This window comes from Drosophila arizonae, chromosome X (genome assembly GCF_054131065.1).
Source record: "Drosophila arizonae isolate 15081-1271.41 chromosome X, UAZ_ARI_1.0, whole genome shotgun sequence".
Classification (NCBI taxonomy): Eukaryota; Metazoa; Arthropoda; class Insecta; order Diptera; family Drosophilidae; genus Drosophila; species Drosophila arizonae.
Window position 1 is genome coordinate 32907888 of NC_142927.1, and position 25448 is coordinate 32933335.

The window sequence follows — 25448 nt, forward strand, 5'->3', positions numbered from 1 at the left end:
TTTAAAATGTCCGTAATTACAGCGCGCATATAAAGTTCATCATTAAAAATCGATAGTTCATCCCGATCTTTTTTTATCGATAAAAAAACCTTATCGAAAACCAGTTATAAAATTATATCTTCTACACCTTTATTACTAGAGTCTCCAAATTTTTAATGTATGCTTATATGCAATTTATACAATTTCGGTTTTTGTTAAAATTTACCCCCCACCCTTAAATTCACCCCCTCACCCTCACTTTTGTAAAAAGCGTATTTCAAATACTAGAGACTGAAAGTTTCATGAAGATCGTACGTCCACAAAAAAAGTTATTAAGCAATTAAGTTCTCATAGTAAGCGCTCACTGCCGCCCATGCGTGTTTATGCTTGTGTGTGTATATGTATATAAATGTTTGTGTATGTGTGTGTGTATGCGTGTGTGTGTGTATGCGTGTGTGTGTGTATGTGTGTCTGTATGCGTGTGTGTGTATGTATGCCTGTGTGTGCGTACGTGCGTGTGTGTGTGCGTGTTTCTTGTGTAAGCTGAAAGACGCGAAAAATTATTGAAATATCTATTGCTCCAAGGGTTCAGGGGATCTCGTAGTCGAGCAGTCTCGACTAGAGCTTTCTTACTTGTTTTTTTTTTTTATTGATTTATTTTTTATTGTGATTTATTGACCGATGAATATTGGTACGATTGCAAGCAATTTCATAAATATTATAAGTTTTAAATTTAATATACACTTCGTTTGCATTTTAGTTGGCTGATTTCTGAGTAGGGAGGATAAATGTCACATCCATTTTATTTAATGCTTTTATGTTGAGATATTGTTACTTAGATAGCCCGTTTTCAATTAAAAACGCTAATGCCACCTTCAGCAGTTATGGGTACTGAGCCTGTTCATGCACATGCATGAAAATAGAAATATGATAAGTAGGGGAACGTACGCGCTATGAACTCGACAACATAGCATAAAATAAATGACATATGTTTCAAGTGTGAACTGTCAAACTGGGCACAAATTATGACCCTGACCCTTAGCGATTGGAATACGTAGGAGGCGAGCGCTGAGCATTACAAACTCAGCGATAGCATAATAATAGCTAATAAACCAATGCGGAGTCTTACAAACTACGCGATAAGTTAAGAATATGTAATAGACCAATGCTGAGCCTTACACACTCAGCAATAGACGCACTAGATTTAAGGGTTGAAATTATGCATGAGTCTGGGTATATAAACCCAGGCTCAGAAGAATAAAGAATTAATACGAAACTAAACACCATCAAAGTAAAGTGTATTCGTTCAGAGCCATTCAATGATAGCTTATTTTCCATATCCCATAAATTGTCACTGCTCATAGTTTTTTGTAACATATAAGTTTTATTGGTTTCCTTTAATTTCTTTGATGAAACCAAATCAGCATGTAGCAATATGAGTTTTGAATTATTGCTAATTTCCTCTTTAATCGGGGTCCTGCTTCGTTATAGCTTAAGGTCTTCCGACCCTCCATATTCATATTGTAGCCAAGGCGTATGTTTTTGCTTAAATCAATTCAGATTGCGATTACATTTGTGCAAAGTATATTTAATAAATGATTTAAAATTTTAGACTTTAGAATAATGTCCAGTTGCACATAAGATATAATTTCGCTGTATACATTTTCCGAAATAAAATTTCTGACTGCGCTTTCTTGCCCATTGTTGCAGTTCCAAACTTCTAGCAAAATCACGTATGTATCTGCAACATACGATATTTGGCCAAATGGAGCAAAAAGGAGCAAAAACCCTTTATAGCATTTGATTAAGGAACGTTTAGTGTATACCTAGCCACTTAAACATGTCACAACAGACTCTAACATTATAAGATATCTTCCACGAAACACACAAATATTTTTAAGGTTACGGTTGAAAATTCATTTAGAAACACATTGGAGTATTTCACTCTAAATCACTAGGCACAGTAAATCTTTTGAAACATATTATTTAGCATAACTTTGGACAAACTTTCCGTAATTAAACTTTTTCGTAAATATTAATTGTAATGGTCTTTTTTTACGCCGAAAGATGGGATTTATTTCTCAAACTTTTTGCAATTCACAATGCAATCCTGAATCAGCTGACTTTGACAAAGCTGAAAACATTATAGGCAGTCCCCAAAATTTTATAAAAATTGATTTTACATCTATTGGAATCTCCTTAATGAGATAAAAAAAAATTGTGGATTTAAGACAAACAAAAATTTAGATTTATGCCGCACTATCGGTATTTTTGCCCATAGTGCAGTGTTGACTTCTCTTGCTGATGGACCCATGAAACATCCCATCAGCAATTTAGTAGCCAAGTTTAGCTCTAATATTGTAGAAAATGCAGTTTTTCTCGATTTGTCACGTCCCTACTGGACATAGACACCTCATCTTTGGTCAGTTCATAGAACTAGCTAAGGGTAACCTAACGTCAAAATTTGGATGCTTGCGCCGCCGAAATGTGAAAATTACAGTGTATTTTTCGATATGCCTCGCCCCTAAAAAGGCGTAACAATTATTTTTGGCTTATTGATAGAGGAGGTTACTAGTAACTATCCAAATTTGAAGCTTCTAGCTTTTATAGTTCCGGAGATATAAGCTTTTGTGGTTTGTCACGCCCCCTTTGGGCGGACATATATCCGCCTTAACTTTTTGGTCTTTGGTTGTCAGTCCGAGTATATATATCATATTTCAGGTCTCTAGCATCAATATTGCCCAAAATATAGTAGAATTTGAAGAATCACTATAACTTCGGTTTGCCACGCACCTAGTAGGCGTAGACAATTCATTAATATTTTCGGAATCATAACTTTACCTCACGTGCAAAATTTTAACGTTCTAGCTTTAAAACTCTAGGAGGTACATTTTTATCCGATTTCCACGCCCCCAATGGGCGTAGAAATATCCGCCGTAGCTCATGATCTTGGGTGGTCGACGCGGATTTCAGCTTTCTAACTCTACAGCTAATATGATTTCCGCATATTGGAAAATGCATTTTCCGATTTGCCACGCTTCTAGTGGGCGGATCGGGAAAATTTTAGCACTTTATAAATCGGAGATATACCCGAGTATGTGTTCCAAATTTCAAGGGTCTAGCTTCATAGTGCTGAAATAAACTGCGTTCATACGGACAGACAGATGGACAGCAAGACGGACATTGCACAAAACCAATATACTCAGCTTTTAGCTTACTAGTAACTTCCTCTATCGATAAGCCAAAAATAATTGTTACGCCTTTTTAGGGGCGCGGCACATCGAAAAATACCGTGTAATTTTCACATTTTTGCAGCGTAAGCATCCAATTTGCAGTTAGGTTACCGTTACCTAGCTTTATGCACTGACCAAAAATGAGGTATCGACGTCGAGTAGGGGCGTGGCAAATCGAGAAAAACTGCATTTTCTACTATTAGAGCTAAGCTTAGATAATAATTTGGTGATGGAATGTGAATGAGTATTCCGCAGTCGGTGACGTCCGACTGCAACGTTCTTACTTGTTATACCCTGAACCCATTGAAAATGGGAAATCAGGATATAATGGTTTTGTTGAAATGTATGCAACAGGCAGAAGAAAGCGTGGCAGACCCCATAAAGTATATGTATATATTCTTGATCAGGGCGACGAGCTGAGCTGATTTAACCCTGCCCGTCTGTCCGTCCGTCCGTATGCTTGAGCGCGTCGATCTCAGAAGATATAAGAGCTAGAGACTTAAAAGGTCCGTCCGTGAATACCACATCGCATATCGAGTTTTTCTTCAAAAATCGATAACTGGCCCGGTTACTTTGTTATCGATTGAAAACATTATCGAAAATCAGTAATTAATTTATATCATCTACATCTTAAGGGATAGAGTCGCTAAATTTTAAATGTAGATATCGTACTTATGGAATTTCGAATTTCATTAAAATTTACCCTTATATCCACCCCCTCACCCCTAAATTTGGAAAATACTTATTTCAAATACTAGAGACTTATGCTTTGGCATATGCCAAATGCATATTCACGTAATCATAATTTGAAAGCTTTATGAAGATAATCTATCCACAAGAAAAGTTATAAAACAACTAAATTAAACTATACAATTTTGGTTTTTGTCAAAGCTACCCCTCACCTCTAATACACCCCTCACCCTCACATTTGCAAAAGGCGTATTTCAAATACTAGAGACTTGTGCTTTGGCAAATACATGCATATTTATGTGATATTCATTTTTCGAAAGTTTCATGAAGATAGTCCATCCCCAAGAAAAGTTATTTAACAATTAAATTCTCTAAATAGTAAGCCAGCAATGCAGCCAATGCGTGTTTATGCGTGCGTACGTATGTCTGTGTGCATATGCGAATAATTATTTAAATATCATGTCTTTCTCTCTCTCTCTCTATCTGTCTTAACAGCATCTGTGTCGCTGCTACGCGCACAAAGGAGAGTACTGATCACTGATAAATACATATGTACATAGATACCTTTCTAACAGATTTTTTTTTTTCGTTTTCTTTCGACACGTCGTAATAACCGGTGAACGACTCAAAAATATGAAAACAATCGTCGGGATAAGCGGATTGTTGTTAAAAGCGGAGACGTACTAGGCGAAGGCTTTTTCATATAAGTTTGTATGGGGACCAACCAAGTCATCGAATTTTCGTCGACATAACCGATTGGACGCTTTAAGCGGAATCGTTATAACCGGATTCCACTGTATTTATATTAAAATATTGACACTAAAACTACATACATATACATCGCTGTTAAGCTATCGAGATTTTTCGAATAGCTTTAAATTATCAAACGATTGAATTTACTTAATGATTAGTTTATTAGCGATTATTAGAGTTTACAGAGTTTATGTGATAGACGCGAGAAAGCGACTAGGCTGTCGTGCTGTCCGCCACTATATATCTAATAGTCAATCTAACACTGCATCTGCTCTAAACAAGAGTTAATTGCATACTAATTTCAATGTACGCGAGCCGGCTGATTAAGCTGAGCCGCTGCGTGGGAGAAAGAGACAACGCAAAAGGGAGAGTGCGATCTCCGTTACAAATTCTCTTAAATGCTAACATATTCTATGAACTGCCGCTCTTAATTACAATGAAGCGATGATTGCTGAGCCCAACACTCACTAAAATATAATTGTAATTGATCAGCCCTTTTAATCAATATAATAAGGGCTTAGTAATAATTATTTTCATGAAAGTACAAAAAATCATAATTAACAAAAATAGAGAGGTTTCAATAGAGAATGAATGGGTGATAGGCAAACAACTTTAAAGTGCGCTCAAGGCGTCATAGCTTACGGCCTTCAGAAAAAAGAGGGAAAATAAATGAAGCCTCAGAGCGGAGAGAAAAAGATGCTAAAACATCGAGTTACTCGACTTTTTACATGCATTTTCTTCTCGTATTTGCTCGGCTCGTTCGCTTGTGACCCGAGCAATGAAAATAAGGCAAGACACAATCCGTATATTTTCATATATTATGCACAATTTTTGCGTTACTCTCTCGCACTTACATTTTCTGTCTTCCTATGTTCTCATCATCTATGTGCGCACAAGCAATTGCGCAGAAAAATTGTAACCGAGCTACATGTATGATAATTTTTGTGTCTGTATGCGAACTTATCAACTCATGTACTCCCCCTCCCACTCCTTAAATTTTTATTTGCTCGACTGAATACCTACCTCTACTATATTTCGCATTCTTTCACTCAACCCGAATTCGGTTTAGCTTCTATGTTGCTCAACATATGTACATATATTGTGCATTATTAATTTGAACGCCGTTTTTCTCTTATTCATGCAGCACTTTAGTGCATATAAACATATGCTACAAAAACAAATGACATGACGGGCTTTTAGTAGTTGCATTTGGGGAAATTGAACATTTTGAAGCAATTAAAATAACTATAAATTGTGCGCTTTAGAGTCGAGTGTATGTGTGCACACGTATAGGAAAACTGTTGTGGCTGCTATATGTTTATGCGTTTGTTCATTGGCCAAACATTTTGTTAATTTATTAACGTCGATGGACTGAACGAAATTTAAAGAAAATTTCAGAATAGTCTACATACATATTCTATTGAATATTTGATATATTTAAAAAAAAGTTATTCACAATTGTATAAAATCAATCTGAGTCTATATTTAAAATTTAGATACAATTTATTTGTAATAAGCAGAAGCAGGCGTGGCAGACCCCATAAAGATTACATTTCTTGATTCGATTTAGCCTTGTCGTCCGATTTAAGAAGACAGAAGATCTAGGGACTTGAAATTTTTTTTAAATGTCCGTATATATAGCGCGGATATCGAGTTTAAATTGATAACTTGTCCCGTTACTTTTTTATGTCGACTTAAAACCTTATCGAAAATCGGTTATAAAATTTTATCTCCTATATCTTTAGAGCTAGAGTAGCCAAATTTTAAATGTAGGTTCATATATATTTTATAGAATATCGATTTTTGTTATAATTCACCCCCACCCTTAACCTCGCGTCCCTAAACTTGTAAGAGACATATTTCAAATTCTAGAGACATGGGCTTAGGCACATGTATTTTCATTTCGTTAAACGGTTTATCGCGATGCACCTATTGATAAATGACAGTAATTGCTTAAAAGAATAGAATACAACAATACAAGCACCAGTCTCATGGCAAAGACTTGGGTATACTCTTCCATTTGTTAGCTTCTGTTTGTACCTATATACATGAACAGGGAGAGAATGAGTGAACAAGAAAAACATTGACTATAGTGGGATTTTGTTCGAAAGTTGACCATTTCGGACATGCGCTGGAAGTGAAGTGATTTTGCGTTCCCAAAGTTTTGTAGCCCGAACTTTAAAGTAAGGGCCCGAGCAAATAATTAAATTTTACTGTGAAAAAATCTTCGAGATATTCAGTCTATGTGTTGTATGGTTTGTGATCATACCTAGTAGAGGGGTGTATGAGTATACTCGCTTGCGGCAGGTGTTAATGCATCGTAAGCATTACTGCAACACGAAATGAACGGTACTCAAAGTCGCTAAGTATTCTGACATTACATTGCTTCTTACGCTTTGAGCAGAATGATGCAAAAATGTAGCCAAAAGAAACGCAACGAAGAGCGACTAACGAAATAAAAATTGTACGGTATTTTGTTGCTGAGCTAAAGTTAGGCTAGAATTGGCAAAAAATTGAAAATAAATGCTGGAATACGAGATAGATTATAAAAACTAACTGAAATGTTTAGAAATTGACATTTTTTTATAACCTGAAGCCATAGAAAATGGGAAATCAGCGTATAATGGCTTTGTTGAAATGACCCCACAAAGTATATATATTCTTGATTAGGGTGACGAGCTGAGTCGATTTGGCCCTGTCCGTCCGTCCGTATGAGTGCGTCGATCACAGAAGTTATAAGAGCTAGAGACTTGAAATTTTGCATGCATACTCGTGTTTACCATACGCAGGACAAGTTTATCATACTTTTTCGATATTTCATCCGATACCTTTTTTATCGAGAATAATCGAAAAATTGATATTGTTTTTTCTTCGCCTAATTTGAATACTTTTAGACCTGGACACTTCAGATTTACTTTCTATATACATTTGATGAATACCAAGATTTTGTAATTTACAGATTTTGGATACCACGTCCCCTTCGTCCAAATTTGTACAAGCCTCATTTCAAGTACTACAGACTTGTGCTTTGGAATGTACACACATTTTAACCATATCATGATCACGCTCTGAAAGTTTTATTAACGGGCAGAAGGAGGCGTGGCAGACCCCATTAAGTATATATGTATATTCTTATCGAAAAAATATGATAAACTTGTACTGCGTACGGTACACACGAGTATCCATGCCAAATTTCAGCTCTCTAGCTCTTGTAACTTCTGAGATCGACGGTCATACGGACGGAAGGACGGACACAGCTAAATCGACTCAGCTCGTCACCCTGATCTAGAATATATATACTTTATGGGGTCTGCCACGCCTCCTTCTGCCTGTTACATACATTAAACAAAACCATTATACCCTGATTTCCCATTGAAAATGGGCTTGATTGGGCTTTCGTATATTTTCTTAGCCCGAACCTAAAAGTGAAGAGCCTAGCAAATGCGAAATTTATAGGCCCTACGAGACAGATTTTTCGGTTTTGAAAAACTTTGTACTACATGTCTAGTCTATGGGTTCTCTGGTCAGTGATTCTACTCAGTAATATGCGGCTTTGTCTGAAATGACTTTCTCTCAGGCCTCGTTATTAATTTCAGAAAAAAAGAAGCAATATTGCCACAAACAGCGCCATGATTAATAAAATTTGGTTTTAAATTTCAACTTGAAAAAAAAAAAACAAAATATATTTTCATATATTAATATCTTTTAATGGTTGGCCATTGTTGTATGCTATTGTTGAAGTTTATAAAATGACGTTTATATGAAAAAAATCTTGTTATTAGTTTTATTTCTACATAAAAATTTGTGTTGTTTGTGTATTCAATAGTAATATGCTAGATCTACCCTGAGCCAGCCTGATATCAAAAGCGAAAAAAATAATTGAATTTTAATTTGATCAAATCTTTCGCTCTTTATTTCTTATTATGCAAGCTTTTGCCTACCGAATTTTTCGATATATGCTTTTAGCTCGCGCTGTTTCGTTCGTACGCAAAGCTTGGGCTTACTCCAATAAAAACAAGTAAGAAAGCTGTAGTTGACACTGTGCGACTACGAGATCCCCTGAATCCGAGCAACTGATATTTCAATAATTATTCGCACACACACAGGCATACGAACGCACGTATAAACCCGCATTGGTGGTGGCATACTATGCAAACTTAATTGTTTAATATCTTTACTTGTGGATGGACCATATTCATGAAACTTTCAGATTATGAATATAACATAGATATGCATGTATTTGCAAAGCACAAATCTCTAGTGTTTGAAATACGGCTTTTAGATATATGTTGGTGAGGGGGTCAACTATGGGTGGGGGTAAATTTTGAAAAAATCGAAATTCTATAAAGTACATATAAATCTTAATTAAAAATTTGGTGACTCTAACATTAAAGTTGTAGGAGATATAATTTTATAACTGATTTTCGATAAGGTTTTTTATCGATAAAAAAATAACGGGGCAAGAAATCGACGCGTTCAAGCATACTGACAGACGGACAGATGGACGGACGGACAGACAGACGGACACGGCTAAATCAACTCAGCCCATCGCCCTGATCAAGAATATATATATACTTTGTGGGGTCTGCCACGCCTCCTTCTGCCTGTTACATACATTTCAACAAAACCATTATACCCTGATTTCCCATTGAAAATGGGTTCAGGGTATAAAATCGAGTGAGTGAGTGAGCAGTGAGACAGCGAGCAGCGCCAAAGTATGAGTGCCTCTTTTAGCGTTGCTATTTGTTACTTTTAGTGTAAACTGTCTATAACTTTAGATTATATTTTATTCATTTACTTTTACAGGCTGGGCCTCTTCAGTGGGGTGGCTTTAATTGTCGGAACTATGATAGGTAAGTAACTAAAATTTGAAATTTTTGTCTATAGGTTCGACAACGTTTTATGATAAAACAAGTAAGAAAGCTCCAGTCGAGACTGCTCGACTAGGAGATACCCTGAACCCTCTAAGCTGATATTCTAATTATTCTGCACCTCTTTTATGCACACATACATACACATGCATCCACACGCACGGATAAGCCTGCGCTCTGCTAACTGCGCAGTAAGCAGCGACTGCGGTTGGGCTGCGCTGCAGTGTGGGCAATGTTATAAGAATTTATTTGTCAAATAATTTCTTTTGTAGACATACGATCTTAATGAAACTTTCAGAGTGTAATCATATGATTCACCATATGTGTGTACATTCCAAAGCACAAGTCTCTAGTACTTTATATACAACACAATTTTGAAGACTCCAGGTCTAAAAATGTTCAAATCAGGCTAAAAAAACAAAATCAACTTTTCGATTATTCGCGATAAAAAAGTTATCGGACAATTTATCGAAAAAATAAAGCAAACTCGTACTGCGTATGGTACTCACGAGTATGCATGCCAAATTTCAGCTCTCTAGCTCTTATAACTTCTGAGATCGACGCACTCATACGGACGGACGGACGGACGGACGGACAGACGGACAGGGCTATATCGACTCAGCTCGTCACGCTGATCAAGAATATATATACTTTGTGGGGTCTGCCACGCCTCCTTCTGCCCGTTACATACTTTTTCACAAAACCATTATACCCTGATTTCCCATTTTCAATGGGTGCAGGGTATAAAAAAATTACTTATTACTTATTACCACACAGCAGCCCATGAGTGTTTATGCATGCGTACGTATGCGAGTGTGCGTGCGTGTCTGTGTACATGTGTTGTTTCTTCTGTGAGCAGAAAATAATCGAAGAAATATTGAAATATCTGTTTCTCGACTGGAGCTTTCATACTTGGTCATTTTGCAAACAATTCGTGTACAATGCGTAGCGGCTTGTTATATTCTTCAGAAGAAATAAGAACATAGACTTGAATTTTTTGTGGTTTCATTACATACATTAGCCCGATTCATGCGGTATATTCTATTTTAACTATTTTACATATAACATTTTAAGATATATTTATATATATAAATAAAAATTGTTTCAATTTGAAATAATTGCAGGGTCTGGAATATTTGTGTCACCCTCTGGCTTACTGGTTCGTACCGGTTCCGTCGGGGTTAGTTTCATAATCTGGCTTGCCTGTGGTCTGCTCTCGCTGTTGGGTAAGTATCTCATCCAACCATACAACAGAAACGATGGAGTAATAGAACAAACTTGCAATGCACGAAATATGTGCATTTGTATTTGTTGGACACTGTCCCGTTAACCCATTAGTATTGCAATGTTAGTATGTTGCGAGCGATCAAATGAAATGGTCAGATTTGAATATGAACATGATTTCGATTCTTCTTCATATACACTGCGCGTCATCAGGTTAGCGCTAAGCTAAATAAAAGCTAAACCATCAGAGCTTCATCTTTAAATTTTTTGTATACCCTGAACCCATTGAAAATGGGAAATCAGGGAATACTGGTTTTGTTGAAATGTATGTAACAGGCAGAAGGGGGCGTGCAGACCCCACAAAGTATATATATTCTTGATCAGCGCGACGAGCTGAGTTGATTTGGCCCTGTCCGTCTGTCTGTCTGTCCGAATGTTTTAACGCGTCGATCTCAGAAGATATAAGAGCTAGAGACTTGAAATTTGTTTTCCTAGGTCCGTGTATAGCACACGCATATCGCTTTAAATATCGATAACTTGCCCCGTTATTTTTTTATCGATTAAGAACGACATCGAAAACCAATAATAAATTTATATCTGCCACATCTTTAAAGCTAGACAAATTTTATATGTATACTTATATTCATTTTATACAATTTGGTTTTTTGTCAAAATTTACCCCCCACCCCTAATTCCCACCCTCACTTACCCCTTTGTAAAAGGCGTAAATACTAGGGACTTGTGCTTTGGCAAGTACATGCATATCTATGTTATATTCATAATCTAAAAGTTTCATGACGATAGTCCATCCACAAAAAAAGTTATTAAACAATTAAATTCCGCTAGTAAGCAACCACTGCAGCCAATGCGTGTTTATGCGTGCGTACGTATGTCTGCGTGTGTGCGTGTATGTGTGCATATGCGAAAATATTGAAATATCAGTTGCTCGAAGGGTTCAGGGGATCTCGTAGTCGGCAGTCTCGACTAGAGCTTTCTTACTTGTTATTTCTGTCGTTTTACGTAGGAGCTCTGGCATATGCTGAACTTGGCACAATGAATACCTCGTCTGGTGCGGAATGGGCATATTTTATGGATGCATATGGACCTGCTCCGGCTTTCTTATTTTCATGGGTATCGACATTGGTGTTGAAGCCATCTCAAATGGCTATAATATGCTTATCATTTGCACAGTACGCTGTTGAGGCTTTTGTGACAGAATGTGATCCACCTGGAGGCGTTGTAAAGATGGTTGCACTAGTGGCAATAGGTAAGCTTTGCATGCAAAGTACAATACACATTTGAAAGTCTACAAAATTATTTTCTTGTACTGTTATTGCCAGTGATGATATTGTTTGTGAACTGCTACAGTGTTAATTTGGGGATGGCCGTGCAGAATGTCTTTACGGCAGCAAAATTGGTAGCTGTTATTATTGTGATATGTGGTGGCACTTGGAAACTATTTGAAGGAAATACGCAACATCTATCGAATGCATTTAATGGGCCAATGCCAAATATTGGCGCCATCGCAACCGCATTTTACACGGGCCTTTGGGCATATGATGGTTGGAATAATTTGAACTATGTTACCGAGGAGATTAAGAATCCCAGTAAAAACTTACCGCGATCTATTATTATTGGCATACCACTGGTTACTCTGTGCTACGCGCTAATCAACATCTCCTATCTGGCAGCTATGTCGGCGCAAGAAATGATCGAATCCGAAGCGGTTGCTGTGACCTTTGGCAATCGCATCCTTGGCGCCCTTGCCTGGCTAATGCCACTCAGTGTCACTGTCAGCACATTTGGAAGTGCTAATGGTACGCTCTTTGCCGCAGGACGGTATGTTACAAATGTGACCCCGCGACGTTTCACTGTGTCTTACTTCTTAACTATTTTATTTGCAGTCTTTGCTTTGCAGCAAGTCGAGAGGGTCATTTGCTTGACATACTATCATATGTACATGTACGACGCTTGACTCCTGCTCCTGGCCTTATATTCCACGTAAGAGCACAAGCTATTTCTTTGAATTTAATCCATATTATTTCTTTTCTTACTTTTTTTTGTTGTTGTTCCAGTCGTTAATTGCATCAGCAATGGTGCTTCATGGTACAATTGATTCTCTGATTGACTTCTTCAGTTTTACCGCATGGATATTCTATGGTGGCGCCATGTTGGCACTAATCGTAATGCGTTACACCAAACCCAATCATCCTCGGCCATATAAAGTACCAATCATCATTCCCGTTGTGGTTTTGGTAATATCGGTGTACCTTGTAGCGGCGCCAATTTTCGAAACTCCCCGTATTGAATATTTATATGCTTTACTCTTCATTTTTGCGGGACTGATATTTTACGTCCCTTTTGTCAAGTTAGGAATGACTCCACGTTTTATGAGTAAGTATATGTAAGTTCAAGTTACCGAAAGCATAAAGCTATATTCAAATTGTCTTCCTTCCTACTTTATTGCAGATAAGGTAACTCTTTTCTTTCAGCTGCTACTGGAAGTTGTTCCAACGTCATCAATGGCCATGTTTGAATAATTTAATTCAATGTGCGCAATAAACATAAAAACAAACAAAATGCAAAAAACTCTGAATGAAACGGAAATTCTAAGATTCTTATAAGTAATTATAAAAAATACAACAATTATATATATACAGTAGAATCCGGTTATAACGACTCCGCTTAAAGCGTCACACCGGTTATGTCGACGAAAATTCGATGTCTTGGTTGGTCCCCATACAAACTTATATGAAAGATCCTCCGCTTAGTACGTCTCCGCTTTTAACGACAATCCGCTTTTGCCGACGATTTTTTTCATATTTTTGAGTCAATCACCGATTATTACGACGTGATAAAAAAAAAATCGCGAAATAATGACAACAAATTTCAGCATAAAAAACTCTGTTAGAAATGTATACACGTATGTATTGATCAGTGATCAGTACCCTTGCTTGTGTGCGTAGCAACGCCACAAATGCTGCTAAGACAGAGAGAGGGAGAAAGACAAAGTACAATGCCGACGTTACAAAAATGTTTCTAAACCATATTATTGAAATAAGTTTATAAAAAATGGTTGTTTTGATTAAAAATTTAATTGGTTTTATAGTAAAAGCTATTACGAACATGGCAACCGTAAAAAAATGAAAAACAAATATTTTTTACTCTTTCTGGTTAAAACGTCCTCCGGGTATAGGACGTAAAATCGACGGTCCCATGAGTGTAGCTATAACCGGATTCTACTGTATATATCTTTTCTTTTTTTTTTGAATCATTGCAATCTTTCTAGCCAAAGAAAAAACTTAAGATTAACTATGAAAACATTGTATAAAAGATACTACAAATTATAAATGTTGCATTTTATATGATTTAATGTGTATTTATAGTTCCTAGTATGCCATTAAATCAAATCGGAGTGTTGTGCTTTATTTTACCAACTAGAAATGTTAAATGTGAGTACGCACACTTGCGACCTTAGGACGGGATAATTGAATGAAATAAAGATTCAGATTGAAGGTTTGCTTATGGTTTTATTATTTTTAGAAACTAAGGCTCACGGTCGGACGGATAAACAGACGGACAGGGCTAAATCGACATCTAGTCGCCCTGATCAAGAATATACTCTAAATACTGTGAATAAGTAAGTAATTTTCTGCTGGGGCAGACTCAGTCTGCCCAAGGTACTCTCACTAACCTCAACGTCCGATCTGCACGCTCTCCTATTAACTCATTCCATGCGTCTGACCTCCCACGACGTAATCCTGGTTTGCCATTGATCCTCCCGCGACTTCTTTCGCAAGGATGGCTGACCTCCACCGCTTGCGGCGCTCTAGTGGTTGCCGGGTGAGTACGTCGGCCACCACATCCAATTTCCCTCGACGGTAAAGATCCCGATACCGCTGCGGTTTAAGCGATTCGAAGTCCGCTACGAATCGCCTATACCAGGGCGGCAAATTTGAACATGAGAATCTTGAATCTTGAGGTTGACTTCTCTCAGCCTGCGAAAGACCTCCCTTAGATTTGCCACATGTTGCTCCTTCGTGGCACCAATCACCACAATGCCATCCAATGCTCTCTAGAACGCTGCGCCTGCAGAAAGTGGCCCAAACGGCATCTTGGCGCTGTGAACGTTGGGCACTCTCTGTTGTCTGTCGACATTAGGATCTGCCAGTGCTTGCTTTCTAGATCCATGGTGGAGCCGAACTGGGCGTGTCGTAGCTACGACAAGAATGTGATTGGTCATTGGAACAGGATAGCCGTTCGGAATCGAGTGTGTAGCGAGCTACCGGTAATCCACGCACATGCGCCATTCTCCTGTCTCCTCATCTAACAAGACGAAGTACGCGTTGCGTTTGTCCTGCGGTGGCTCTATGGTCCCACACGAATCGATTCAACTACCTGCTCGTCAATCACTTTTCGCTTAGCCGGATTCTTGAATCGCTGGGCCTCGGGCTCGAATCCAGAGCGCGCAATTGATATTAATTTTTTAAATTTAAAAATATTTATATATTTAATTAAATGTGCTTTCTATTTCTCTTATATTTTTAAATATATCGAAATTAAATTATTAGTTTGGTTCAGGGTAGTTTCTAGTCTGGCACTCTCGACTAATTTTCTTACTAGTTTAAATTCTGCTATATTTTGGACACTATTGATGCTAGAGACAAATTTTGTATATATACTCGGCTGGCCACCCGGCCAAAAAGCTTCGACGGATATATGTCAAATTTGACCTCTTTAGAGGCGTGGCATATCGAAAAATACCCTGTAATTTTACATTTCTAGAGCGTAAGCATGAGGTGTCTACGCGTGGGGCGTGGCAAATCGGTAAAAACTGAATATTTTGCAATACTTAGCTACCAAATTGTTGATGGGATGTGAACGTTCTTACTTGTTCTTTGCATATTTTTTTTAATGTTAATTCATCTTTTTTTAAAAGAGCTTTTAACTATGATCATCTATATTGAATAGAGATTGGCGCAAGAATGATTAGTTGCCTTATGTTGCTTCATTCGCATCAGTTTCATCAAAAAAATTCTACTTTATTATACAGGTATACAGGTATACATTATTTAATGTATTTTGAGTTTTTTGTACAGTTTTCGGATTTTAGTTTTGAGTAATATTAAATTTTTGTTTATTTTTAAAGAAATTTAACATGCGTTCTCTGTGTTTCGTAGAATATAACTAATACGCTGTTCCATGTTGAAAGCAACTAACTGGTCGAAATTGTACTTGTGAGTCTTGTCTTTCACAGGATACCAAAAACTCGAGTGTTTGCTTAAAAGAAAGAAAAGGAAAAATAAAATAACAAGTAACCCTTCGAGCGACTGATATTTCATTAATTATTCGCATATGCACACATGCACGCACACACACAACCATACGTACGCACGCATAAACACGTATTGGCTGCAGCGTGGGATTACTATGGGAAGTTAATTGTTTAATAACTTTCCTTGTGGATGGACTATCTTCATATAAGCACAAGCACAAGTCCCTAGTATTTGAAATACGCCTTTTACAAATGTGAGGGTGAAGGGATGAATTAGAGGTTAGGGGCAAATTTTGACAAAAAAGGAAATTGTATAAAATGCATATAAGTATACATATACAATTTAATTTGAATGTTGAGTTCTCACTACTTATGTGATTTTATTTTTTGAGTCTCTGTTGTAATTGTACATATTTTTATGCTGCTGCCGCTGTTGCCGCTGCTGTTGCTGCTGCTGCCCCTGGCGTCATGAGGAAAAGTAGGGTGGTATATTGGTAACTCGCGTGTTATACACGGACTTAGGAAAAAAATTCAAGTCTCTAGCTCTTATATCTTCTTAGATCGACGCGTTTAAACATACGGACAGACGGACAGAGCTAAATCAACTCAGCTCATCACCCTGATCAAGAATATATATGTCGCAGCATGAACATACAATTGTAGCTTGGCCACTGTGCGTGTGCTTGCATGTCGCTGCTGGGCAATAGATTTGGTCTATTGTGAAATTATTTAGAAATTCCAAGAATTATGAATATCGGTGGCGACGGCGGTATCGCGCTGTCGCTGAGTGTAGTCCAACTTGCGTTTGAAAAGCAACAGAAGCAGGTACTGAGGCGAGAATAAGAGTTCAGTTGAGTTCAGACAGTGTTACGCGCAAGTTGGAATTCGCTACGCTCTTAGTGTGTGTCATCATGACAGATCGGTCGAACGAAATAAACGTGTCTCCGACATCAAAAGTGGGATTCGCCGTGCCTACAAATAATATTAACGATGCATACGTGGCAGCTTTACAAGTGCAAAATCAAAATCGTTTAGAAATAATCAAAAATATGCAGACCCAAGATCTGCAGTTAATGAAAAGACAACACACGTAACCCTGCCAAAATTTAATCCTGACGGAGTTGGCGCAGATGCCTCAGCTTGGTGTACAACAGTGGATCTTATTTTTGCTGATAGTATGCCCGAACGGAGCGGACTGATGATAACTTTAAGCGAGGCGCTAGAGGGAAGTGCATCACTATGGTTGTCCCAGATATGCTATGCCGGCATCACATGGGCACAATTGAAAGATCTCTTCATTCATTGAAACGTCTGCAGCCGTACTGATGAAAATTTTAAATGGACGACCCAAGTCTATAGAATGCTTCAGCGAATATGGCAGTCGAATTGTCACCTTATTAATGACAAAATTTAAATCCAAGGACCTGAAAGAAATCGCCGTATCACTAGCCCTGGCTCACATGGCACAAGCTGATAATAAATTGACGCGCTGGGTTTTTACTAGCAATATAAACACCCGAAATGAAATGCAACCACAACTACAAGCGCACACATTTGGGAAACGCCACCTGGATGATGACGCATTTATAGCAGGCTCCAAACGTAAGAAGTTTAAGCACCCCTTTCAAGTAAAATATAACTACTGTGGAAAGCCTGGACATAAATATGCCGAATGTCGTGCTAGGCAGACGACGCCCATCCAAGGGAAATGTCACATCGAGGGTACAACGCAAGGGCCAAATGACCGGTCAAAGGTTACATACTTCAAATGCAACGAAATCGGGCACTTCGCATCCGCTTGCCCAAAAGGACGATCCCGAGGGAACGACCGTGTAATCGAGAAACGTGTAGACATCTGTTCCGTAGCTGCACCATCGGGAACCATAACAAGTGCAACCGGTGAGTCTGTTCCATTTTGCTTTGACTCAGGAGCTGAGTGTTCCTTGGTCAAGGAAAGCGTTGCCCATAAATTTAGTGGTAAACGAATTCATAATATTGTTAAGTTAAACGGCATAAGTAATGATTCAATATGTAGCACTTAACAAATATTATGTAATATAAATATTGACCAATACTATTTAGAGATTTTAAGTTTCTGAAACATGATAATATTAATTGGACGTGAAATTTTTAGCCAAGGTTTTGACGTAACTATGGACGCTGATACATTCCAGATTTATGAAACCAAAAGAGTAGATTCGCTTATAATAACCAATTATGAAGATGTTATTGCATTGAATAGTGAATAAGATGATTCAGATAAACTAGCCTTGAGAAATATTTTGAAATGCTATTCTGACCGGTTTATTGATGGAATACCAAAGACTAGAGTCACCACAGGGCAGTTGGAAATCAGACTAATAGATCAGCAAAAGACAGTACAGCGGCGGCCATATACATAGACTTAGTGAGGACGAAAAAAGCAGAGTTCGTTGTAAAATTGAAGAATTACTTAAAACTAAGATTATTCGTCCAAGCTGTTCACCCTTTGCTAGCCCCATGATGTTAGTCAAAAAGAAGAATGGTACTGATCGACTTTGTGTAGATTATCGTATGTTAAACGAAAATACAGTTGCTGATAAGTACCCATTGCCCCTCATCTCAGACCAAATTGCCAGACTTCGTGGTGGCAAATATTTTTCATGCTTAGATATGGCAAGCAGGTTTTACCAAATTCCAGTGCATGAAGATTCGATTGAACGAACGGCATTCGTAACGCCTGAAGGCCAATACGAGTTTTTGACAATGCCATTTGGTTTGAAAAATGCACCATCTGTGTTTCAGCGTGCTTAGCTTATACTTAGCTTATACTTATGCAATTGTGTATATCGATGATGTTCTCGTAATAGCCGAAAGCAAAGAAGATGCGTTAGTTAGACTTCAGACAGTGCTAGACGTTTTAAAAAAGGCTGGATTTTCTTTTAATGTCACCAAATGTTCATTTCTCACAACTAGAATAGAGTATCTAGGATTTGAAGTGAGCAATGGAGAAATCAGGCCAAATACACGAAAAATTCTGTAGCATGTTCTGTATTATCAAGTGAACACTGTACTCAGTGAAACACTTTAAAATATTATGAATATATTGTATTACTTTGTTACAATATTTATGCACATAACATTCGAGTGCAAAGGCCTTTAAGTACATTGCTGACTAGGCAGATCTTACAGCGCAAGACTCTGTCGCAATAAGTAATATGATACATCCTCGCTCACCCGCTGCGGCGGCATACATATAAACATATTTTTATGTAAACATTATATACATACATACATATACACTTTTATATGCATATACATTTATGCATTTATACATTAATACACATAAACACTTTTACACATGTAAACATACATATATACATAAGCGGACCGCTGCTCTGCCGGCTTCACTGGCAGCGCAGCCAACCGATTTTAGCTGTACGTGACAATTGTCTTAGAATTAAGAATTCATTCAATAAAGGAACTCGAAACTTAATGGTTGAGCTTTTATTTCGTCCCTTCAATATCACAATTCAAGCTTTGACTGAATTACCACCTCCACAAAATGTGTCACAGCTGAGACAGTTCATTAGGTTGGCCTCTTACTTTCGTCAATTTGTGTTAAACTTCTCACAGACACTTAAGCCACTTTATTATCTTACATCTATGAAAAGCACTGATTTTGTCTGGCTATCGGAACATGAGCAGATACGTGTAAGAATAATAAATGTGCTGACGCAGACGCCAGTATTAATCATAATCGATCCAAAATACCCGATAGAGCTGCATACAGACGCAAGTTGTGTTGGCTATGGAGCGATACTGTTGCATAAAATTGACAACAAACCTCATGTAGTAGAGTATTACAGTAGGTGTACGTCTTCCTTAAAGGCCATCCGTACGAAAACAGATTGACACCGAGGGTTCATAGATGGTGGGCATTTTTACAGGCATTTGATTTCGAAATAGAGTATAGAAAGGGTGAGCGAATGGCGCATGTTGACTTTCTTTCTCGGAATCCAGTGCACAAAGAACAAAAACAGATCAATAAAATACCTGAATTGAGGATTCATTTAACTGAAGTTTCAAACAATTGGTTGATTTCAGAACAACAGCGAGATTCTGAAATACAAACTATAATACAGAATAAATAGTAATGAGTCACTAGGAAATTTGGATAATACATATGAATTGCGAAAAGGAATACTGCATAGAAAAATAGTAAGACCAAATGTTTACCGGTAATCCTAAGAGGGCAGTCATAATTCACGTTCATGAAGCAATTATGCATCTTGGATGGGAAAAGACGCTAGACAAAGTTTTTGGGTATTATTGGTTTGAAAACATGTCAAAATATGTGCGTAGGTTTGTAGAAAATTGTATTACATGCAAAGTATCTAAGCCACCTGTGGGAAAAGTGCAGGCAGAGCTGCATCCTATTCCTAAAATAGATATTCCTTGGCATACGGTGCATATTGACATAACAGGCAAACTGAGTGGTAAAAATGACTTGAAAGAATACGTTATTGTCCTTATAGATGCCTTTACAAAGTTTGTTTACTTTTATCATGCACTAAATGTGGATTCAGAAAGTTGTATTAAGGCTGTCAAATCAGCCTTGTCCTTATTTGGGCTACCTACTCGAATTATAGCAGACCAAGGACGCAGTTTCGCAAGTAAAAGTTTTCGCGAATTCTGCTCCTCACAAGGAATAAATTTGCATTTAATTGCTACTGGTACCAGTAGAGCAAACGGTCAGGTAGAACGCGTCATGAGTACTCTGAAAAGTATGTTAACTGCAGTCGAACTGCAGTCAGAGATCATGGCAAGATGCGCTGGCCGAAGTGCTGCTAGCTATGAACTGTACGATTAATCGAGTGACCAAGTATAGTCCACTAGAATTATTAATTGGAAAAGAAGCCCGTCCTTTTGGATTGTTGCCAATAAACGGGGAAGGTGATGAGGAAGTAGATAAAGAGAAGTTAAGAAAGGAGGCTAAGAAGAATATGAAATTTCAAGCAAGATGCGACAAAAATAGGTTTGACAAAAATAAAGCTAAAATTGTAAATTTCAACGTGGGTGACCACGTTTTGCTGAAAAACGAAGAGCGTCATCAAACTAAACTTGATCCAAAATTCAAAGGCCCGTTCAAAGTAGTTGAGGTGTTGCCGGGAGATAGATATTTCAAATGCAATCGAAAAATCGAAAAATATTCTCATGAATATCTAAGGGCAATGCCAAATAACCAAATTGATAAGTTAAGTAAAGAAAGGAACAGTTCAATTGAAGTTGAGTCTGAGAGTCAACAGAAAAGTTGAAGACCGCACCATAACAAAAGGACTTGTTATGGCGGGGGTCGTATGTGTGAAAGGATCAACACAAAAATTAAATTGATAGTCAAATAGTTAAAAGAATGGAGTTTAAAATGTGGAAAGGTATCACAAATGTTAAGATACATAAATTGATTTAAATCGTAAAAAAAAAAAATAATAAAAATAATGAATTTGGAACTGATTGAATGATTTGTTTGGTATAATAAAAATAATAGCTAATGTTCATATCTGTTTTTGGAATATGATGGATTTCTGTTGCAGAGTTAAAACACGAGGACGTGTGATTTGTCAGGAAGGCCGTGTCGCAGCATGAACATACAATTGTAGCTTGTGTAATGGTTGCCAATTTGTAATATTGCAAATTGCAGCGCATGTCATTTGCGACAACATTGTCGCCTGCGCTGCAATGCAGAAAAAAAGTTTGGGACAAGCAAAGCTTTCAAGATCGAGCTTTCGCTAAGCTTACGCTTTGCTCGCTCGTCGGAGACAGTGGGAGAAATACGCTCACTAGCATCCCGCTGTCCGAAGCTTCGCTGAGAGCGAAACGCCGAAACTAAGAACACTGGAATGTGGGCGTATAAAAAGCGGCCACATTGCCAGCTCCATCTTTTTCCGGTCCACATTTCCCATAAGACACCCTCAGCGTAGAATTCTGCCCAACTCAAATTTTTGTTAATCTATATATATATATATAGTTAACAAAAAAAGGCTACAAAAAAAGATTATTTATTCAATAAAAGAATCTGGCCCACCGTAACCAGCTGAGCTGGTCAGTCAATGACTTTGGTGTGCGCAGCCGCACGCGTTTTATTCGTGGGAAATAACAAGTGTGCAAGCAGATAACAAAAGCCAGGTATTTTAAGCAAAATTAATTTAAATTAAGACTTAGTTTGCAGAGACTAGGTTCGGTTTTTTATATTTTGCAGCCTATATTATAGCCCTAACCTCTCGGCCAGCAGAAGGCCACATGCACATATGCGCTGTGCAGAGGTTAGGGCTATATAAAAAATAGCCACCGAAGAAAAAATAGTCCCCAAAAAAAAATGTATAGCAGATCGCAGAACGGCGAGAGATTATCGACGACATAATAGTGGGAAAATAAAATAAACTAAAACTTATTATCTGTGCGGTTTAAAGAAGAAAAAAATAGAGAAAGATATATATATATTTGCATGTGTGCGCAATGTGTATGTGCGCAATGTGTATGTGAAGAAAAAACATAAAAAACAAGTAAGAAAGCTCTAGTCGAGACTGCTCGACTACGAGATTCCCTGAACCCTTGGAGCAATAGATATTTCAATAATTTTTCGCGTCTTTCAGCTTACACAAGAAACACGCACACACACACAGGCATACATACACACACACGCATACAGACACAAACGCATACACACACTCACATGCACACACACATACAAAAATACATACATACACATACACAAACATATACACACACATACACAAACACATACACACACAAGCACCCACGCATAAACACGCATGGGCTGCAGTGTGCGCTTACTATGAGAACTTAATTGCTTAATAACTTTTATTATGGACGTACGATATTCATGAAACTTTCAGATTATGATTATAACATGGATATGCATGTAATTGTCAAAGCACAAGTCTCTAGTATTTGAAATACGCTTTCTACAAAAGTGAGGGTGAGGGGGTGAATTTAGAGGTGGGGGTACATTTTAACAAAAACCGAAATTGTATAAATTGCATATAAGCATACATTAAAAATTTGGAGACTAGCAATAAAGGTGTAGAAGATATAATTTTATAACTGGTTTTCGATAAGGTTTTTTATCGATAAAAAACATCGGGATGAGTTATCGATTTTGAATGATAAACTTGATATGCGCGCTGTAATTACGGACATTTTAAAAAAAATTTGAAGTCTCTAGCTCTTATATCTTCTGAAATCGACGCGTTCATACATACGGACAGACGGACAGACAGACAGACAGACGGACAGGACCAAATCAACTCAGCTCGTCGCCCTGATCAAGAATATATATACTTTGTGGGGTCTGCCACGCCTCCTTCTCCCTCTTACATACATTTTCAACAAAACCATTATACCCTGATTTTCCATTGAAAATGGGTTCAGGGTAAAAAAAACCTACAAAGACAATTTGATCAAAGTGAACGTGCTGCATAAAACTGTAAGTACACGGGAAAAAAAACTCTAGATGAATAGTGCTTAAATGAATACTTGTTTTTTATAAGAGCTAATAATGATAATTATGCATGTATAAAAGAATTATATATATATACATATATATATAAGTTGAAAAATAAAAAAGAAAAAGTTTTTGAATAAAGAATGAAATACAAACTATGAATTGAAAACTATGAAATAAAAACTATGAATTAAAACTAAATTTGTAAATTTAAACTTTAACTAATATTCCCCAAATGCCTAAAATATGATTTAACATTTTTTATTATATTCCTATACTATTATATTATTATATTATTATGTTATTACTATATTGTTAACCTTTTTATTCACTTATGGTTTCTTTTATATTATGTAATTTTTTTTTTCATTTTTAACACACGCAAACTAAATACCATACACATGCACAGACATATATATAAACACAAGTAAACACGTAAGAGAAAATAAAAAAAAAACATGAAGCGACAGTAATTAAGAATAAATGAAAATGTAATAGACTAGTTAGAGTTAATTTAACGAATAAATGTATCTTTTAGAATTTTTTGAGTTTCCTCGATGGATTAATATGGTAGGCTAGGAGCATAGCGTTGGCATAGAAGAGAGAGAGAGTCGAGGCAATCCTTACTTGGGGATCTTCATAAACAAGTTAAAGCTGAAGATCATGGTTGGGTTTGGGTAAAGACAGCGAGAAGCCAACACCACCTCGGCTTCCGCGTCTTTCTAACTGTCCGTGTTTGTTTCGTTTTTTCTTGTTGTCCGAATGTTTGTGTTGCATAGGAATCCTAAAAATTTTAAAGTTTGTGTGTATTGGTGACGGTTTGGCAAGACCCACCCCACCGCCGACAGAGCTAAGGGAACCAGAGGATTCCGCCCGGCATTACCCGATCCACGTCTTGTGTATGTTTGGTTATGTATGTATGTATGTATACATGTATGTAACTAGATATATGTGTATATATGTATATATGTATATATTTTATGTAAACATTCAAATGCACGAAGATCGCCTTCATACCCGAGTATGAACATTACATAAATTTTGTGGCGCCCAACGACGGCCTGAAATTCGAAGAGTGAAGTTAACGCCCGCTGCATTTATACACAAGATCGATACCTTACATACATTTTATGGCGCCCAACGTGGGGCACTGTGAGTTGATACGCTTTCAGTGAACCGAATTTTTGTGAGGCACTGTTAGTTGATACGCTTTCAGTGAACCAAAATTTTCTTGTATGGCCACTTCTTCTATATGGAGTAGTAGTCATACAAAACACCCCTTTTGTGAGAATATTAGTTGTCTCAGTAGCCTGTATTGCTGAAATAGACTTAGACTTGGTTGGTCTAGCTATCGCAACAGTGACTGCTGAGAGGAATAGATTTGTTTTCATAGGTACTACGAAGCTGCTGGATTCAAGCCTGGATCGCAGACCGAGACACCTTGAAGAATCTTTCAACTTTAAATGAATTAAAGCATCTCTGCTTTGGAAAAGAACATCTTCCCTCACAATTGTAGCTCGTTTCTGTTTGCTGTGGATGAAGCCATAATTCAATCTAGTTCTAGAAAAACTTCTCTAAATAATTCCAGAATATTGTGTATTCGGCTAGGATACCAATACTGATTATCCTTGGAGGGTATTCTTTACTTAAATGAAGAATGGTAGAAGCCTTAAGCAATGCTAGTTGTGTGTTGATAAGTTGTTGTCGTTGCGTCTTTAAGTGTACTATTGTCTGGAACTCGGAGATATGCTGCCTGTGCATTCCCTTGCCGAATAGTATAGTTTTTGATGGTAGCGATAGTCAATTTGTAAGTACCTGCTAGATTTAGTTTCAATAGCCCAAAATGAAACAATTCGGAACAGTTAGAACTAATAAGAATACCTCGATTTTCTCTCTCTATGCCTTAATAGTCAAATTTA

General features: G+C 37.4%; 1 protein-coding gene across 6 annotated transcripts in view; it reads left to right on the forward strand.

The window, feature by feature from the left end:
• sbm (L-type amino acid transporter sobremesa) overlaps nucleotides 1–14269 on the forward strand; it is a 68202-nt gene extending 53933 nt beyond the window's left edge. For 4 of the 6 annotated variants that reach the window (XM_089474090.1, XM_089474088.1, XM_089474086.1 and 1 more), the window contains exons 3-9: nucleotides 9462–9508; nucleotides 10651–10752; nucleotides 11775–12017; nucleotides 12091–12589; nucleotides 12655–12751; nucleotides 12826–13144; nucleotides 13220–14269. In XM_089474090.1, the coding sequence (XP_089330216.1) occupies nucleotides 9462–9508; nucleotides 10651–10752; nucleotides 11775–12017; nucleotides 12091–12589; nucleotides 12655–12751; nucleotides 12826–13144; nucleotides 13220–13290 (1378 nt within the window). In that variant the 3' untranslated portion in view covers nucleotides 13291–14269. Of the gene's footprint in view, nucleotides 1–9461; nucleotides 9509–10650; nucleotides 10753–11774; nucleotides 12018–12090; nucleotides 12590–12654; nucleotides 12752–12825; nucleotides 13155–13219 lie in introns of all 6 variants that reach the window. The other 2 variants (XM_089474089.1, XM_089474085.1) reach the window with 2 other exon arrangements.
• Nucleotides 14270–25448: the final 11179 nt, after the last annotated feature.